The sequence below is a fragment of the Vombatus ursinus genome, unplaced genomic scaffold, assembly GCF_900497805.2.
Source record: "Vombatus ursinus unplaced genomic scaffold, bare-nosed wombat genome assembly UNPS02014768.1, whole genome shotgun sequence".
NCBI lineage: Eukaryota > Metazoa > Chordata > Mammalia > Diprotodontia > Vombatidae > Vombatus > Vombatus ursinus.
In genome coordinates this window covers 2,943,716-2,963,623 of record NW_020954546.1, presented here as the reverse complement: position 1 = coordinate 2,963,623, position 19,908 = coordinate 2,943,716, and the positions used below count along the sequence as shown (strand labels likewise).

The 19,908-nt window shown below is 46.4% G+C and overlaps 1 protein-coding gene across 2 annotated transcripts in view; it reads left to right on the top strand.

Annotated features, from left to right (window-relative positions):
• The first annotated feature begins 455 nt into the window (after positions 1-455).
• Positions 456-19,908, top strand: part of LOC114043384 (matrix metalloproteinase-28-like) — a 53,554-nt gene continuing 34,101 nt past the window's right edge. For both annotated transcript variants that reach the window (XM_027862489.1, XM_027862488.1), the window contains exons 1-3: positions 456-701; positions 14,267-14,346; positions 14,535-14,722. In XM_027862489.1, the coding sequence (XP_027718290.1) occupies positions 600-701; positions 14,267-14,346; positions 14,535-14,722 (370 nt within the window). In that variant the 5' untranslated portion in view covers positions 456-599. The remainder of the gene's footprint in view (positions 702-14,266; positions 14,347-14,534; positions 14,723-19,908) is intronic.

Here is a 19,908-nt window from a genome sequence, read left to right as displayed (position 1 = left end):
CTTCCTCCCCAGGCTCGTGTTCGTGCTAGGGAGAGCCAAGAGGTGATGGACAGAGGAGAGAGGAGCGAGACCGGGACTTGACCCCACAGGCACAGTGGGCGGTACTGAGCGGGGCGCTGCTGCTCTGGGAAAAGCTCCCAAGGGTCCCCACCCCCAGAAGCTCTGACTGGAGCAAAGGGGGTGGGTGGGGTTGGGGCTGGGCTCCCAATCCCGCCCCACGGAGTCCCAGCCCAGTTGGCTAACTCTAAGGCAGCTGGAGCCCACTCAGGGCACAGAGAGCTGGAGCAGCCCAGAAGCCCCCGAACAGCCGGGGCAGCCCCCGGACAGCCGGAGCAGCCCAGCGGCCCCCGGACAGCCGGGGCAGCCCCCTGACAGCCGGAGCAGCCCAGCGGCTCCCGGGAACGTTCCAAGGGAGACTTGCGTCCTGGCGCGCGTGCTGCTGCCACACGAAAGCAGCCCAGGCGCAGAGCAGCTCCCACAGCCCTGGGCATTCGTGGGAGCCAGTCCGGCTCAGCCGCTCCCAGCAGCCGCCTCCGCCTTCTCCATCACCGCTGTGTCTCCCCAAAAAAGGACAAGAAAAGAAAGGATCAGCGGGCGTGATGGCTCTGAGTTTCAGAATCCAACTTCAGGTCCTGCTGCTTCTGGCCGGCCCGGGATTGGGAGCCCCGCCCAAGGCAGGGGAGCGAAGGCGAGAAGCGGAGGTAAGTGGCATCCTCCGTGTCTGTGTCTGTGCCTATGTCAGAGTGAGTCACTGGGGGGGAGGGGGGTACATGTACTTGGGCCAGGACTAGCACCTGCAGCCAGACCCCCGAATCCCATATGGGATGATCCCCAGAGCCACAAAGAGTTGCAGCAAACTCGCCAAACTTTATCCCCTCCCCCCATCCCCGTGAACGGGAGTACAAAAAGCCTAAGGGCCCAGCATTTTTGCAGGTTCCCCAAGGTCTGTCTCATAATCTGACAGGGGTCTGCTCCCCAAATCGTTGCCTGACTCAAGGGCAGGACCACACACACACACACACACACACACACACACACTCACTCACTCACTCACTCACATAAGTGTGGAGCCTGTATGGAGGTGAGACTGTGAACCAGTCTTGGGAGCGATGGCTCCTCCCGTACCCAGACTTACCTCACAACCTGAGATTGTTTCACCCACCAAACAATAGGGAAAATGTGGAGACACATTTCGTCCAACACTTAACATAGGCAAGGCACTTTGTTGGGTCCTGGAGAGAGGCACCAGACCGCCAAGTTCCAGCTTTACGCCTTTGCCCATCACTTCAGCTCTCAGCTGCCTTGCCTTCCTCATAGAGTTGTTGCAAGCACATACAGGGTGTGAGACTCAGAGCTTTGCAACTGTAAATTATCATTAATTTGTCATCTTCCACGTCTGGAGCTCACACCCAATACCGCCTCCCAGGACTTTCCTCTTTTCCTCAAAGAATTTGCAATCCAACTCGTCAAAGATGTTTTATAAGGGAGTTGGGCTGGGGCTAGGGAAGGGAGAGAGTGGGTGTCTGTAAAGACTCTGGGAAAATTTGGGGTTTTTAATGTATGTTTGCTAGAAACGCCTTACTTATATTAAATACAATAATGTACTGGACTTAAAGTCAGCAAAACTTGTTTCCCAAGCTCCATTCTGAGATACTAGCTGAGCAATCCTGGGCAAGGCACTTAAGGCATTTAGCTCAGATCGTTCCTAGGACTTATCTGTGAGGTCATAAATGGTTTAACATCAGCTTTGGTGGAGAGACTTCCCCCACCTGGAATTCTTGATTCCATTTTTTATTATTACTGAAGTACATAGTGTTTCTATCATACCTTTCCAAGAGTTTATATAAAAAAAGGCATCTCTATACTCGCTTACCTCTTTGCACAATAATTCAAAGGTGGCACCAAGTCATTGCTGTTTTAAAAAGCAGAGGAAGCTGGAAAGTGAGGCTCAGAGACAGAAAATGACCAGGCCAAAGTCACTTTTCCCTCTCTAGGGTTATGGACACAAAACTCTAATCCACACAGGTTCCTACCCTAAAATGACCCACTTACTGCCCCCTTCTTTGGTGTCCAAGACTGGGAAATAGCAGTGGAAGGTGTAAAGAGAGCCTTCCCTAAGTCATTCTGGTGGCGTTGTCCCTCTCCCTTTTTGGTTTATAGTGTTTGTGTGTAATAGAATTAAATAAAGGATCCCCCACGCCAAACCACTTCCAAAGATCGGCCTCCTGATCCTGATATTTGCTTCTCTGTTCTAGGTTATTATGGTTCCTTTCATTGGGGTTCTGTAACCACCACTCCAAGTATTCTCATGGCCTCCAGGACCACTACTAATAATTTACTTCTAATAATAATAATAATCATTTCCTAAAAAGTTAATATGTTGCTTTACACATATGATCTCATGTGTTCCTTGAACAACCCATAGGTGGAAAGTGCTAAGTACCTGCTGTTTCTTGCTGTTGAGAACATTTTATCGGTGAAGAATCTAAGGTTCAGAGGTGTTGAGCCCATTTACAGATGAGGAAATAGAGGCTCAGGGAAATGCCCAGTGTCATATAAGTAATAAGTGTCAGAGCTGGGCCTCCAATCTAGTACTTGTAGTACCAAATCTCTTACTCATTCTCTTATGCACTGCTGCCTCTGGGCCTCTGAATAACCAGCTAAGGATTCCTGAGACATCTCTCAACTTCCTCATCCATCCCCACTATACCATCCCCCTACCCACCCATGCAAGCCAGTCCTGGTCAGACAATTGTTCTGCTGCGCTTTCTCTTTACTGTCTCAGACAAGGGGGAGCTTTGGAAATTAATAGCTGGCAGATTGAGCTTCTTTCAGTTTACTGAACCTCCTTCTTGGGAGTAGAGGAGATGTGGAAGGAAGATGTTTGAGGTGGAAATGTTTTAAAAGCTAAAGACCTCTGTCGCAGTGTGTGTGTGTGTGTGTGTGTGTGTGTGTGTGTGTGTGTGTGTGTTGGGGGGGGTGGATGTGACCATTTCTGGCCCTCCTTGAGGGTATGCACTGTGCCACTTTTGTCTTGGTTTCCCCAGAATAGGGCATGGAGCCTGGCACATGGTAAGCACTTAGAAATGCTTGTTGATTGATGGGGGATTGGGTTGCTTGTATAAGTTCCCCAGAGTAGCTGAGTGCTTTCTCACAGGATAATAAAGTACAGTGTTTTCTGGAGTTCTGAAGGTTTATTGCTTATAAATCTACTTTATGTTGAACTGTTCATTGTTGTCCACTTGGGAATGTTCAGGGCTCTTTGGAACAGCAGTAAGTGGGAAAGGCAGCCTGCTGTTAAGTAGAAGGATTTATGTATGTGGATGAAGTCCCTCAGATTTCCCTCCTCTGCCTCCCTTCTCCCCACCCCCCCACCCCCCCGCCACTGCTGTGGGCCTCTCACATGGAAAGGACTGTCTTTGGGGACTTGTCTGGTTTCATTTGCACTAGTATTTATCATAATGACCTAAAACTGTTGGCCTGGGCTCTGCTTACTGATGGCCTAGCTGAATTGGCAAATCAACACCAAATGTATTGATGGGAAGCTGGGAAATGCAAAGCCCATTTCCCCAGGGACACTTAGAGCTTTGGAGTCTCTGCCACTGCAGTCACTGGGTCTGTTTCTCATAGTCTGAAGATTTTCATTTTGCTTACTGTGAATCAGAAATAAAACTGTGGAAGCTGTTCCCATTGTCTGTACACTCATGGATGCATGGTGAATCACTTCCATAAGTAGAAGATGATCTAGGGACCCTATGGGACCCTAAACTGGATGGGAATGGGTAAAAGAGTGGTCAGGGTGTTCAAAAGTCAAGAAAGATGGCATGAGCCAGGAAGTGATGCAGGGAGAAAGTACATATACTCCTTTTCCCTCTGTGGCTAGCCTTGGGAGAGACCTTAAGGCAGTGTCCAGTGCTGGGCCTCCAAATTCAGGAATGAAATAAGGAGAATCATGGGATGACTTTAGTACAACATGATTGATTCTTTAGCCTACAGAAGGGATATGTGAAATACGTTCAACAGAGGCTGACCAGCTTCTCTCCATTTATCCTAAAGACAGAATATTAAAGAAGAGGAAGAAAATTCAGCAAGACTCCCACTCCCAAGGGCTGGGGAAGGGAAGGAAGAAAGAGAGAGAAAGGGAGAGAGGGAGAGAGGGGAAGGGAGAAAGAGAGAAGAGAAGAGGAGGAGGAGGAGAAGAAGGAGGAGGAGGAGGAGAAAAAGAGAGAATGAAAGAGAGGGGGAGGGAGAAAAAGAGAGGAGAGGGGAGAGGGAGAAAAGGGAGAGAGAGAGAGAGAGAGAGAGAGAAAGGTATGATGGACTACAGATGCAGAATGAGGCAGCTCTATCTAGATATAGCCAATGGTAGGATTAGTTTGTTTGACTATCCTTATTGATGACTAGGAAGGGGCTTTATGGGGAAGGGATAATTTGGGGAAAGAAAGGGAGTAGCAATAGAGGTACCAAAAAGAAAAACGAGAGAAAAGAAAGGCAGGAGTATTAGTGAAGCATTTTAAAAGGAGCAGAAGAGAAGAGAAAGCGGTTCAGAAGGCAACAGACAAGCAGGCCAGCTTTGGCACACGCATGCTGAATTTATAGTCTGCACTAAAGGGAGCTAAAGGACATGCTTTCTGTGGGGGAGATTTGCAGGGTCAGCTGCAGTCCTTTTTTTCTGTGTATTAGAAAGAGGGCCAGCTCAGCATTCAGCAATACCAGGCTTCAAATCCTGACTCTGTCATTTACTGTCCATAATGTGATGTAACCTCTCAGACTTCAAGGGAATCCTCTACAACTGTAAGTTACAGATGTGCTGCTGATCTGTAGCAGTAGAAGGAATTACCATACTGGAAACTCCTTCCACAGATGAAATCATGGGCCTAGTTAAATACATGTGTGTGTGCATACACATATATATGTATAAAAATACACATGCATATACTTAGATGTAAGATGTCCCAAAAGTGCAGCCAGACGATGTCACAAAAAATCTTAGTGCAGTTTTAAGCTATTGAAGTTTGGAGACACCTTGTATCTAAATGTGTATGAGTGTGTACAGGCATCATGTTTATGTATAGGAGAAGTATAGCAGAATTCAAATTACTGAATAGCTATTGAACAGCTTAGATGTGCACTAAGACTTTTGGGCCACCCCATATATAATTAGTAATACTTTGCTTTAGCAGAGTCTTTTCTTAACTTTTCTCTAAAACATCCATCATTTATTCCTCACAACATACCTTGTGAGGGAAGGACTGGAATTATTATATTAGTTTTATAGAGGGTTGTTGTTTGTCCTTCATTCCTGAGGACCATGACATCAGGAAGATGATGCCATGAGTTGAATGTGATTTGGATTTAAATGAGACAGGGTTGTGCAAAGTCATCAGCCTCACTTTCTCCTCTGGAGCTGTCTGGGTCCAGTACTGGCCAGGTATGGATGAGGACAATTGGAGATGGTTCCCATAGAGAGGGCAGAGAGAGAGGTTAAGTGACAGTTACTCATCACTAGAACAATGTCTTTCCTTGTTTGTTTGTTTTTTTCTTCGAAATTCTGTTCAGACAGCATTTTGTTCACGAAGCTTTTCCAGATCCCTCCCCAGATGTGAGTGCTCTCTCCCAAAAAATTACCTTTTATTTGTTTTGTTTCTGTTTTGTAGATAGATAGGTCATAGACAGATAAATACATAATAGATATGTAGATTATCAGATGATGGATATAGATGTTAGATGACAGATGGAAAGATGATAGATAGATAGATAGATAGATAGATAGATAGATAGATAGATAGATGGAGAGAGATGTTAGATGATGGAAAGATAGGTGGATGGATAGATAGATATGGATGGAGATAGATGGATGGATGGATGGAAATATGGATGGATAGAGATGTTAGATGATGGAAAGATAGATAGGTGGATGGATAGTTAGATATTGATGAAGATAGATAAATGAGATGTTAGATGATAGAAAGATAGGTATATAGAGATAGAGAAAGAGATGGATGGATGGATGGATGGATGGATGGATAGATGGATGGATAGAGAGAGATGTTAGATGATGGAAAGATGGATAGGTGGATGGATAGGTATGGATGGAGATGGATGGATGGATGGATGGATGGACGGACAGACAGATAGATAGAGATGTTAGATGATGGATAGATAGATATGGATGGAGTTAGATAGATAGATAGATATAGATAGATAGATAGATGTTGTTTCTCCCCAGAGACTATATGCTTCTTGAGGGCAGGGATTATTTCATTTTTTCTTTGTATCCCCAGGGCCCAGCACAGTGCCTGGCACTTATTAGGCACTTAATAGAACAGGGGTTTAAGAATACCTTAAAGGACAAAGCTATGCCAAGTGATAGTAGGATGAAAATTTTTCATTTCAAAGTAAAATTGTAATATCTGCTTGTAATTATTTGTATTTAAAGTACATTTGCAGAGAAAGAAGGAAAATATTTATTATCACATGTATCTCTTTGCCCACTGACACACATGGTCCTTCTAAGTGTTTGTTGATTGACCAATTCCGACTCTAATTCCACCTCTGACTCCGACTCCAACTCTGACCCCTCGACTCTAATACCAGGACTAAAGCCCCAGAAGATTGAGAGGCAACAGAGTGGACACATATTTGGAGTCGATAGGACCTGGGTTCAGATACCAGTTCTGTTGCTTGTTCCCTGTGTAACCTTGAGCTAATCCTCCCTGCGCCTCATTTTCCTCATCTGTAAAGTGAGAGAGTTGTCCTTGATGGTCTCTGGGGCTCTCCACCTACAGATCTTTGATCCTATTATCTCTTGACTCTCTAGCCCAGAACTAATTTCCCCACACCTTGCTTTTGCCCCACCCATTGAGGAGCAGAATTTCTGCTTTCCTGAGAGAGAAAATAAGAAGAGCTCACCAACCCTACTGTGGCCAGTGAGTGCATACTCGGGAATGGAACTCAAGAATCCTGACTCCCAGTCCCCTGAGGGCTTAGAAGGAGGGGAGGATTTTCATTCCGCCCCCAGACACCACGACCACCACCAGGGTCACTCAGAGTTGTTGCCACAGGGAAGATGTCTGCCCACTCCCACCACTGCCTGCCCAACCTTTAGCAAAGTGAGTGAGGCATGACTGGTACGTGCCTAGGCCAGACCTGGTTGAGTCACCTTAGGGGGATATACCTCCACTTTCCTCTATATTCATTGAGAGCCGGAAGAGGAAGACTTTCAGAAGAAACAACAGAACTAGGGCAAAGGGTAGGAGAATAAGCAGTGTCTGAAGTGAAAGGATCTAGTCAGCATCCAGTGAGCAGAGAATGCATGAGATTTCAGTGATAATAATAATATAATAATATTAGTTAGTGTTTATATAGCACTTTAGGGGCAGATAGGTGGTACAGTGCATAGAGCCCTGGGCCTGGAGTAAGGAAGTCTCATCTTCCTAAGTTCAAATCTGGCCTGATACTTCTTAGCAGTGTGACCCTGGGCAAGTCATTTAGCCCTGTTTGCCTCAGTTTCCTCACCTGTCAAATGAGCTGGGGAAAGAAATGGCAAACCACTCCAGTATCTTTGCTGAGAAAACCTCTTTGAGAATCAAATCTGCCCTCAGATACTTCCTAGCTGTGTGACCCTGGGCAATCATTTAACCCTGTTTGCCTCAGTTTCCTCATCTATAAAATGAGCTGGAGAAGGAAATGGAAAACCACTTCTGTATCTTTGCCAAGAAAACCCGAAATGGGGTCATGAAGAGTCAGGCACAACTGAAAAGCAGTAGAGAGGTCAGGAGGGATGTGGCTTGATTAGGCAATTAAAACATCATTGGTTATTTTGGAGGGGGCAGCTTCAGTTTAACTATGAGGTTGGAAGCCAAATTATGCAGGATTTGTTTAGAAGATTTAGAGGAGAGGAAATTGAGTGTAGATGGCTTTTTCAAGGAGTTTGAAGAGGAAAAGAGGAAAGATGAAGAGAGTATGTGAGAAGGGTTGGTAGCCCTAGGTGCTAATAAGGATTTTTTAAAGATGTGGGAGACATGAGGATGTTTGTAGGAAGAAGGAAAGAAAACAGGAACCAGAGGGAGACTGAAGAGAGATTGCAGAGAAAGCAGGAGGGTAGCAGGGGCCATCTGCAGACAAGACAGGAGGGGATGGGATCCTGGCTCTCATAGAGGGGTTACCCTTCATGAAAAGAGAGATCTCTTCCATCAGAGACGAGAGTAAAGGAGGAGATCGTGAGGGATGATGTCAGAGCGATGTGAGATGGGAAGAAGGGCAAGCTCTCAATGAATGTCTGTGAAGCATGAGGCATGGTCCTCAGCTGAGAGGATGAGGGAGGGATAATATGGAAGATTAAGAAAAGACACCTGCTATTGTGGCGAATAGAAGGATTGCACTGAGGTCAGTTGGAGTTAGAAAACGTAAATCTTCTAGCAGCCCCATCCGCAGCACACATACATGTCTTCAACCTCCCACATAGGGCCCCTCCATGCCCCGGGACCCTGACGGCATTGCTACCAGGCACGGAGATGCCTAGGAAAATGAGGAAGCAGGGGCTGGTGAGCTCCCCTCGGCTCCTCTTCCCTGAAAACCAAGGCTTTAAAGTTCCAGGAACTGGAGTCAGTGTGGCGATAAGGAAGGGAGGAAGGGGAGAGGCAGGGGAGAAGCAGCAGCAAAGTCTTGGCCCAACCACGCCCACAGATCATAAGCTTCCCAATGCAATAGGAGACACTGCCTGTTTCCTTCATAAAACAAACTATTCTGTTCCACACACACCCAGGGTGTGTGGATGTGGGTCTGGGCGTGGGTCTGGGTGCGTCCTACAGAGAAAGCCAGGAAAAGGATCAGACACCTATGGAAAGAGGTCAGACATACTGATTCAGATAGCTAGAGGGACAGACAAATAAAACATGCCCTTTATTTAACCACGAAGTCCCAAGTAGGCAAACCAGTTGTGTTCCAATAGTAAAATTGAAAGTCAGTCAATAAACATTTATTTGTGGTTGTTGTTCCGTCATTTCAGTCATGTCCACCTCTTCCTGACCCATTTGGGGTTTATACTGGAGTGGTTTGTCATTTCCTTCTCCAGCTTATTTGACAGATAAGGAAACTGAGGCAAACAGGATTACATGGGTACTAAGTATCTGAGGCCGGATTTGAACTCACTCTATCCACTCAGCCACCTAGCTGCCCTAAACATTTATTAAGCACCTACTATATGCCAGGCACTATGTTACGTTCTAGGGAAACCAATATGAAAAGGATAGTCTCTGCCCTCAAGGAGCTTATAATCTAAATCAGTTTAGATAGCATTTCTCCCCTAAAAATAATATTATATTTGATTATTGATAAACTATCTAATCCACAAATGACCATTCAACTCATAATGTATCTGAAATACTGAATGTTTGCAATAAAAAAAAAAAGAAAGAAACTGTAATCTTTTTTTTTTTTGGCTAGGCAATGGGGTTAAGTGACTTGCCCAGGGTCACACAGCTAGTAAGTGTTATGTGTCTGAGGCTGGATTTGAACTCAGGTCCTCCTGAATTCAGAGCTGGTACTCTATCCACTCTATTCTCTAAACTTAGCTGCCCTGAGAAACTATGATCTTAAGAGCAGATACTTGCACAGTGCTTAAAGGTTTGCAGAATGATCTGTGCTAATATGATTAGTTCATTTGTTCCTCACAACTCTATGAAATGATGTGTCTACCTTACGGATGATGAAGCTGAGGCGGAGAGCTTAAGTGACTTGTCCGTGGTCACACAGCTAATAAGTCTCAAAAGTAGGGTTCAAATCCAGGTCTCCCATGAGACCAACAAAACATAATGAGAAATAGCATTCTATTTGTCTTGGATGCTGGTGCCTGAGGAAAATGTGGTTTATTTAAAGCGCATGAAGAGGGGGATGGAGACATCTGGGAAGGATCTAAAGGGAAAGGGGGAACTTTCAGGGGCTTCGGAGAGGGGTTTTCATCTGGTACAGGTCTCTGTTTCCTCATCTGTGAAATGAGCATGGCATTAACACCTACCTCCATGTGTTTATCAGCAATGATTAGGAGTCACTTTTTGGCTCAAACTGGAACAAAGAGAGGGAGAGAGATTGTTTTCAGGTAACTGATTAGTGGGCAGCTAGGTGACCCAATGGGTAGAGTGCTGGATTAGACTTCTCTTCCTGAGTTCAAATCTAGCCTCAAACATTTACTAGCTGTATAACCCTGGGCAAGTCACTTAACCTGTTTGCCTCAGTTTCCTTATCTGTCAAATAAGCTGGAGAAGGAAATGGCAAACCATTTCAGGATCTTTGCCAGGAAAACCCCAGATGGGGTCATGACTGAAACAGCAGAACAACTGATTAGCAAGAAATGGAGAAGAATTCCAGTCAAGATGGTGACCTGAGAGATCATAGAGAAGCCCAGGTCTCCCCCATAAACCCCAGCAAATATCTGAAAAGTCCCAAAGAAAAGCCACTGGTGAAGAAAATCAGAAAGATTGTGGAGTGAGTTCCTCCAGAGTCGATGGGCAGAAGCCAGCAGAAGGGAGGGAAGGGACGTCACCAGGGAAGCCAGCGTGATCACAGGTAAACCAGTCACAGAAGCAGGAGAGAGACCTACCAGGGAAGTCAGGACAAGCTTAGGTTGATGTGAACGCTGCCGAGGTGAGGCCAGGGGCCATGCCCAGGAAGTCAGGGTAAACTCAGGTAAGTCAGCTGGACGCTAGCAGAGCTGATGAAGGGAGCTTCTCAGAGCTGCCCAGAAGCTTGTGAAAAACCGCTCTGGAGACCTAAACCAGGCAGCAGTTCTGAGCTCCAGGAGACCTGGAAGTGAGGAGTCCCCAAATGACCTAAATCTAATAATCACAGACTTAAAACCAGATTCTGTTTGTGATTTGTCAGAACAGAAGCAGGGATAGGACTAGCCCCTGTAGATTACTATACAGGGAGAAAGAGGCCAGCCTCACCCTCCTAGAAGTCCTGCAGGTTTATTGCTGAGTCTGACTCTTCATGACCCCATTTGGGGTTTTCTTGGCAAAGATATAGGAGTGGTTTGCCATTTCTTTCTCCAGATCATTTTACAGATGAAGGAACTGAGGCAGACAGAGTTAAGTGACTTGCCCAGGGTCACACAGCTAGTAAGTGACAGAGGCTGGATTTGAACTCAGGAAGATGAGTCTTCCCAGCACTCAGTTCATCTGATCTGGGGATGATGGGCAGGAGACCTGAAACCAACTTGATTTCTCATATCCTGCTGGGGCCTACCAGGGCCACCGCAAAGGACAAAACCACCTCCCAACTGGGGATTGCACAGGGAGAAGACGGAGGCTGTCAGACACTGAAACCTGAGGTAGACCACTAGGAGACTGAGGCAGAAGCCAGGATTAAGAGAATGGAAGTCTAATACTAGGCATGCCATGGAGATCAGCAATGACAAGTGTCGTCTGGACTGCAGAGGGGACAGGATCAAACAAGCTCTACCCCACCCTTCCAACAGTGCCTGAGGGAGTTGGCCCAAGCCCCATCTCCCCATACCCAACAGTTTAGGGTGGAAGTATGAGTAAACAGAGCTAAATACCAAAAACCATGTTCAGCAAAATATTGGAGGTTAAGAGAAGCCCAAGATGAAACCCAGATGAAGAGAGTCACCCCACCCAGGAGTGGGGAACCTGCGGCCTCGAGGGCACATGTAGTCCTCTAGGTCCTCAAGTGTGGCCCTTTCCTACCCGTGCCCCAACAACTAGAAGTAGAGACAAAGAGAAAAAAATAAATCAAAATCAAAAAGCTTTAGAAATAAGTTTCTCCATGGAGGTGAGAATTGTTCAGAAAGATGGCCAGAAGCCAGCAGAGATGAGTGGAGGGATACCATCAGGGAAGCCAGCATGAGGCAGGCAAGCCAGCCACAGAGGATTGTCCACCAGAACTACCAGGAGAAAAGAAGAAAGAGGTAAAAATTACAGAAAAACTAGAGTTCAAGAGGAAAAAAAACTCAAAGGAAAACTGAAATACCTTGAAATAGAAGATAGAAAACCTTACCCAGGAAGTGAACTGCCTTAAAAAATAGAATGGAGAAAAGATAATTCCAGGATTGAAAATAAAATGCCCAGTTTGGCATGGAAAGCCCTTCACCACCTGGCCCCTTCCCACCTTTCACACTTTCCTTCCCTCCATGTATTCTGTGATTCAGGCTTCTTGCTGTTCCTCTCATACCTGCAATGCTTTCCCTCCTCACCTGTACCTCCCGGCTTCTCTGGCCTTCTTCAAGACTACTTTAAATCCCACTTTCTTCAATAGGCCTTTTCCCATCTCCCTCTATACCTAGTACCTTCCCTCTGAGATTTTCATCTACCGGGCCATTTTCAGTTGGGTCCAACTCTTCATCACCCCATTTGGGGTTTTGTTGGCAAGGATATTGGAGTGGTTTGTGATTTCCTTCTCCAGACCGTTTTACAGATGAGGAAACTGAGGCACACAGGATTAAGTGACTTGCACAGGGTCACACAGCTCGGAAGAGTCACAAGCCAGATTTGAACTCATGAAGAGGAGTCTTCTTGACTCCAGATTGGGCACTCTACCCACTGTGGCGCCACCTAGCTGCCTTCCACTGTGCCAGTTCTGTACATGTTAAGACCCAACTAAAATCCCACATCCTACAGGAAGCCTTCCCCAGCCCCTCTTAATTCCAGTGCCTTCCCTATTTATCCTGTATAGAGCTTGCTTTGTATATATTTCTTTTCATGTTATCTCCCCCATTAGATTGTGAACTCCGTGAGTGGAGAGACTTTTGCCTCTTTTTGTAATCCCAGCACTTAGCACAGTGCCTGGCACATAGTAGGCGCTTAATAAATGTTTACTAAATTGAATCAGATGAAAACATACAAACTGTAACTGTTCACAAGTCGTTCTCCATCATTAGAATGTGAATTCAAGAACCACCATGTTTTTGCCTTTCTTTGTATCTCCAGCGCACATTAGTAAGCATTAATGTGTTTGTAGGCCAACTAACTAATGTGTATGGCAGCTAATCAAATGGGGAGACTGGGGGAGGGGGCTGGAGAGAAGGAACTTTAGCCAAACATGGTGGCTGGGGCTTTCCTGACATAGTGGTCTGGGTAAAGCAGTCACCAATGGTGGTGGGAGGAGTGGGCAGGATGGGAGTTTCTCCGGGGCAGTGATTTCCATTTAGGAGTCCCCAAACATCTGGTCCAGTGGGGTTCACCCAAAAAAAATCTGATGCCTTAAATAATTGCGGAACTTTATGAGTAGTATATCAAATTTTCCTGGAAGTTCACAACACTTTTTTTTCCCCATTGTTGTTGAAAAGACTTCTCAGAACACACACACACACACACACACCCACACACACACACACACACACAGAGTTTGGAACCACAGCACCAGCACATAGTCACTGATATGGGCAAAACACATTGATTGGATCAGTTCCTCAAGATGGCCACCCAGAGGTGACATTGGCTCAACGCAGCTTGGTGGTGGGCCACAAGTGAGAGGTGGGTGGAGAAACAACCTTACTGCAGATGTGGGAAGAGGTCAGGAGTGAGTAGCCAGCAAAGTGATCATTTATGAGGCATTTGCAGGTAGAGTATTTCTAATTCTCAGAGTGTCTATGTAAATGGTCTGATACTGATGTCAAATATGGGCCAATGACAAATGAATTGGTGGTGGGGAAGGGCCAAATGCAGACAGTAATTGGAAGTTGGAATTATTGGTAGGAGAGGGGGAAAGCCTTCCTGGAACAAAAGTTTAGTTTTTCTTTTGTTTCTTCCAATTGGGAGGAGAGGATGAGAAGGAAATAAATTATATGTCTTTTAATTGGAAGTATAAGTTTTTTCCCCTAAACTTTCTGGAAAGAGGTGAAGTTTCTGGAACAATTTGAGTGAATCACAAGAAAGAAATAGATGTAAGAGCCTGGATGGGAAGTGGGTAAGACCTCAAGACAGAGAAAGAAATGCAGATTGAAGCATATATTTATTTAGATATGGCTAATGTAGGAATTTGTTTTGCTTTGTTATACATGTCTATAAGGTTTTGATTTTCTTGTTTAGTGGTAGGGAAAGGGAGGCAGAAGGGAGAAAATTCAGAACTGAAAATAAAATAGAATTTTAAAAGGAAGTGGTGAGAGGGATGCAAAGCTCCATCCCAGGACTATGTACAACTTAGAAAAGTTATGAATTCTTTGGCCATGTGTCTTTATGCTTTTGGGGTCCAGGGGTGGGAGAGCAGTAACTCACTTTCCTTTGTCTGCCTGGCCTCCTGCCCTTCCCAGGTGTTCTTAGAGAAGTATGGGTACCTCCGTGAGCACGCCCCAGAAGCATCCAGCTCCCCACAGCTCACGGATGCCATAAGGTAAGATCTGGTTGGCCCAGGGCAGGGGTAGGACATTGGAGGATTGTTGAGGAGGAGTAGGGAACCCTGACAGCTAGCCTCCCCCATCCTCAGATTTGTCCACCACAGCCCCAGGGATATTGATCCCTCCCCCATCCCTGTCCCACTGCCCCTCTTGCCTGCTCTGTTGTTTGAATTCTTCTCTCTAGGGAGTTCCAGTGGGTGTCCCACCTACCAGTCAGTGGGCTGCTGGATACTGCCACGATGCGCCAAATGGCCCTGCCACGGTGTGGGGTGGTTGACACGGAAAGCCATTCAGCCTGGACGGAGAGGCTCGGTTCCCTATTTGCTGGACGCAGAGCCAAGATGAGGCTCAAGAAACGCTTTGTGCAGCAAAGTGAGTCCTCCTCCTCCTCCTCCTCTCCCCTCCCCCCACTGCCCAGCTGCCCTCACAGCCCTTCAGGAGCTCCAAAGGGACTGGGTCTCTCCCCTACCCCTCAGTATGCAGGCACCTCCAACCCACTGTGGAGCAGCATCTTAGGGGGATGCTCCCTGAGCCACCTTTCTGCTGTCAGAGCGCTGGGCAGCAGGGACAACAAGAGACTTAATAGGGAGTGTTAGGGGCGAAGTCAGAACCAGGGACCAGCCTGCTCTGAGGAGAGAAGCTGAGGGTTCTGCCTCCCAGCCTTCTCTCCCCCACCTTGAATGCAACTGAGGACAGCAGGAGGAAAAGCTGAGGACCACCCACCTACATCATTGATTCTGCCTGGGGAACCTAGCCCATTGTCCCAACAGCTGTCCCCCAGTTCCCATACACAGTCTTCAAAGTCCAAGGTTGGACTCCACCCTCCACCCCTCCCCTGCTGGACTGTCACACAGAGAGGAGGAACATGGTACTGGTGAAAAGAGCACTAGATTTAGGGTCAGAGGAACTGGGTCCAAATCCTGGCTCAACCACCTCCTACTGTGTGACCTTGGACAAGTCATATTACCTAGGTGGCCTTAAGCTCCCTCATTTGTAAAATGACGGGCTTGGACCAGAGACTAAATGATGTCTAAGGTTCCTCTCAACCCTAAATTACATATGATACAATATAATCTGATGACATGGTATAGTTATCCCTTCCACATTTCAAGTTTTCCCATCGTGGTTTCGATATTTCTCAAGTCGGCATAAGAAATTAAATGGGAATTTTTAGGGAGTTTTGCAAAAGCCACAGATGACACTCGAAAGCCAGCAGGTAACACAGAGCCTATGACCAAATATTTAACCCAGATTTTACAATAAGGTATTGTAAACACCCCATAAAAGAAAAAGAAAAAATTCAGACTTCTCTGGTATGGAGTCCCAAAAAATTGTCCTCAGATTTTCCAGATCGAGGGGCTTTCTAGCCCTCCGTGATGTGAAAGGGATAACTGTACAGTGAAAAGAATATTAGAGTTAAGAGTCAGAGAAACCAGGTTCAAATCCTGGTTTTAGCACTCACAGCTTACTTAAATCTGCCTGCCTCTGTGACCTTGGCCAATTCTCTGGGCCAGCCTTCCATATCTATAAAATGAGGTTAACTCAGAGACTTCTAAGGTCCATCCATCTCTATGAGATGTGACATACGGTGAGCGGTTCCTCCTGACACCTGAATCCAGGAGTCAGGAGGTGAGAAATGGAATCGTTAGGATCATAGAGCCAGGAGGTTCCTGGATTCCAGCCCAGCCTGGGCCTTCACTTGTTATTTGAGATTTGGCCTGCTGCGTTTCCCTCTGCCGGACCAGGTTTCCTGCATACAATGCGTGCTGGAAGTGGATGGTTTACTCCTTGCTCGTCAGACAGTCCATTTCTTGGCTCCGGGCACATTCTCTGACTGTCCCCCATGCCTTGAAGGCTCTTCCTCCACATCTCTGCCTTCTGGCTTCCCTGGCTTTCTTTTAAATCTCAACTAAAATCCCACCTTCTACAGGCAGCCTTTCCCAAGCCCTCTATATTCAAGCACCTTGCTTGCCCTTGTTGATTCTTTCCAAATTATCCTGTATGTAACGCAGTTGTTTGTATATTGGCCCCCGACACACACACACAGCCCAGCACACTGAGCTCCTTGAAAGCAGGGACCATCTTCTAGCTTTCTTTGTGTCCTCAGCCCTTAGTGCGATGCCAGGCACGTAGTAGGGGCTTAATAAATGTTTTTGGATTGACCATTCATCTTGGAGATAAGTGGGAGAAAGCTGGCATCTGGAAGGTGCTTGAAGAGCCTCTGTGGGTATAGAGGAGGAGAGATCGGTTGCCAAGCAGACATCTGCCTGCTGCTCTGTCCTGGGGAGGGGTGTTGAGGGGAGTGAGGGAAGCTGAACAGGTGAGGAAGGATGCCAGCTGCCACCTGGCCCTGCGGGAATGTCCTACACTCAGTGTAACTATAGTGACCAATCTAGTCCTGCCTTCTCTGCATAGCCCCAGGTCAGGAATTCAGAAACTTCTAACTCACCAGGGCCAGTCTAAAGAAAACAAGCCTGGGCCAGGGACGGCAAAGCACCCTTCCCCACTCACCTAAGTTCCTTCCTTCCCTCCTTGGCTCCCCCTACCCCCAAGAAAGACCTTTCATTTTCTTTTTTGGGTGTCTGCTACTTGACCTCCTCTCCCACTCCCCCTCACAAACACACACAAAGATCACTGTGACGCTTCCTCCCTGGATCTGGCTCTGGGGCAGCTGTAATCCCCAGGGCCTGCCTCAGGAAGAGAGGAGGAGAATTTACCTAGCCAGCTGCTACCCCCTAAGCGGGGTGAGAGGGCCCTCTGAGGAGCTGCTTGGAGCGTCCGTGTCTCCTCCAAGGGGAAGGGCTGAGAGAAGCCTAATTCTGTGCTCCCAGACCATCTTTCCCCACCTTTACCCCCAACAGGCTACAAATGTCTGTTTTCTTCCCCTCCCCCATACATACATGGCGGGGGGGGGGGGAGTTCTCGAGCCTGCCTCCTCTTTCTCTCCTTCCCTCCCAGTCCATTGGGTGATCTTTCCATCACCCTCCCTGAGGGGTTGTTCTCCAAGGCAGTCTGGGGCCCTGTGCCAAACCAAATACACCAAGGAAGGAGCCTTACCTTCAATGGCTCGAAGTACCACAGAGCTGACAAATGAGATTCTCTCCATCTCCCAGCCATGCTCCTTTTGCCCCCACCCCTCCTTAGCCTCTGATCCTCTCCCATTGAACCTGTCTGGGGAACCTAGCCCTCTGCCCTCTCTCCTTTTATTCCCCCACACAATTTCCAAATCCAAGATTGCCCCCTCCTTTTCCCTTTTCCCACCTCAGCTCCACCGCCAAAGGAGGGAGCCAAGAAACCCTCTTTTGATAATAAATGCTAGTGTAAAGATTTGTATTTATATATTACATTTATGTTTTATTTCCCCAGATTTATACACCACCTCACTAGGCAATGTTATTCTCCTATTCTCTCTGCTTCCCACATGAGAGCACCTTCCACACCCCTCTCCCCAGAAGACAGTAGACCTTGTGTTTCCGACCTAGAAGGATGAAGGAAAATGGAAAGATGGAAACCACTTTGGTGGGAGGAATCACAGTGGCCTGTACCTTTGAGTAATAATAGTAGCTAATACTTAAATAATACTAGACCAGAACTTCTTAACCTGGGAGCCATGGACCATACATTTTTAAAAGTCCCTGAAATTATGGGGCAGCTAGGTGGCACAGTGGGATTGAAGGGATGAATCCCTCACGGCCCTGAAGTCAGGAGGACCTGAGTTCAAATCCGGCCTCAGACCAAACACTTAATACTAATTGTGTGACCCTGGGCAAGTCACTTAACTCCAACTGCCTAAAAAAAAAAGTCCCTGAAATTAGATAGGAAAAAATTATATCTCTATTTTCACTAAGCTGTAATTGAAATTGAGCATTTCCTACAAATGATGAAGGTAGGCAATCAACCCCAGTAGTCATCAGATATTTTCATATCACATTACAGTTGTTGCAGATATCTTGAACTATCATTTATGTTCATCACTGCTTTAAACTCTGGGCAGCTAGGTGGCACAGTGGATAGAGCATAGGGTCTCGAGTCAAGAAGCACTGAGTTCAGATCCAGCCTTAGATACTTACTAGCTGTGTAACCCTGGGCAAGTCACATAACCCTGTTTGCCTCAGTTTCCTCATCAGTAAAATGAGCTGGAAAAGGAAATCGAAAATTACTCCAGTATTTTTGCCAAGAAAACCTCCAAAATGGGGTCACAAAGAGTCAGACATGACTGAAATGTCTGAATAATAACAACTTCAAAATTATTGTAGTCTCTAATGACTGCTAGCTAGATCTCATGTAATTGCAATTGTCCTGTCTACACACTGTATTTCAACATAATTGATTTCCTTTGTAATCCTCTGTTTTATTTTATGCATTTAAAAACCTTATTGTGAGAAGGGGTCTATAGGTTTCACCAGAATGATACTCATAAATGCTAGAGAATCCCTAAACTACACATCTGAGCCTCACAAGTAGGTACTTAGGAAGTACCTGGCCATTTTAATCCCCATTTTATAGATGAAGAAACTGTGGTTCAATGAGGTCAAATAACAGCTGATAGGGCTCAAAAGCCAAATTTGAACTCATGCCTTCCTGACTCCAAGTCCAGCGCTATCTCCGGTATACAAAGCTGCTTCCCAGCTGCTCTGCCTCAGTTGTCTGGTTTCCAGACCTGTGAGCAATATCCATGGTGTAGCTGGCGAAGCAGAGGGACGAGTGTTCCCAATGCGCTAGGCTTGGATGGGAAATTGTCTTCAAACTGGGTCTCTGCTCCTCTGGCTAATGCTCATCTATCCTGCCTCCCAGAAACACCACTGCCCCCACAGCTCTGAGCTGCCAGGCCTGGAGAGAACTGTCAAATAGAAACACTGGGGCTATTCATTCTAATCAATCCCTGTCTCATATAAGCCTTGCATTGTAGAAAGACTAGGAGCCAGAGGGCCCAAGTTTGAATCATGGTGCTGTTCTAACTGGCTAGCCTTGAGCCAGTCCTTTTGATTCTCTGGGCCTCAGTTTCCTATTTGGAAAATGAGACATTTGGACTAAATGGTCTGTGAGGTCCCCCACCCCCACCTCACTCCTCCCGATGCTAAATCCTCTGGTGTTCTGACTTGGGCAATGGGACGTGGGAGGAGGGATAAGGAAGGCGTCTGGGAAGGCCTCTGGAAGAAAAAGCAAAGGCAGGAACCACCCAATCAGCAGCTTCCCAGCCTGAGGCCCTGCTTGCCCTCTCTGTAGTTGGAATTACAGCCGGGTGGCCTAGTGGGGAGGACAGTAACCTGGGAGTCAGGAACTCCTAAGTCTGAATCCTGTCTCAGATACTTAAGTTGTTAGGTGACCTTGGCCGAGTCACTTAACCTCTGCCTCAGTTTCCTCATATGTAATATGAAGAAGTTAGATTGGATGGCCTCTAAGGTCTCTTTCAGATCTAGATCTATAATCCTATGAAAGAAATGACTTAAACTGATTGGAGATGGAAAAATCCTTCCAGGCTGTAGTGTTTTCTTTCTTTCTTTCTTTCTTTCTTTCTTTCTTTCTTTCTTTCTTTCTTTCTTTCTTTCTTTCTTTCT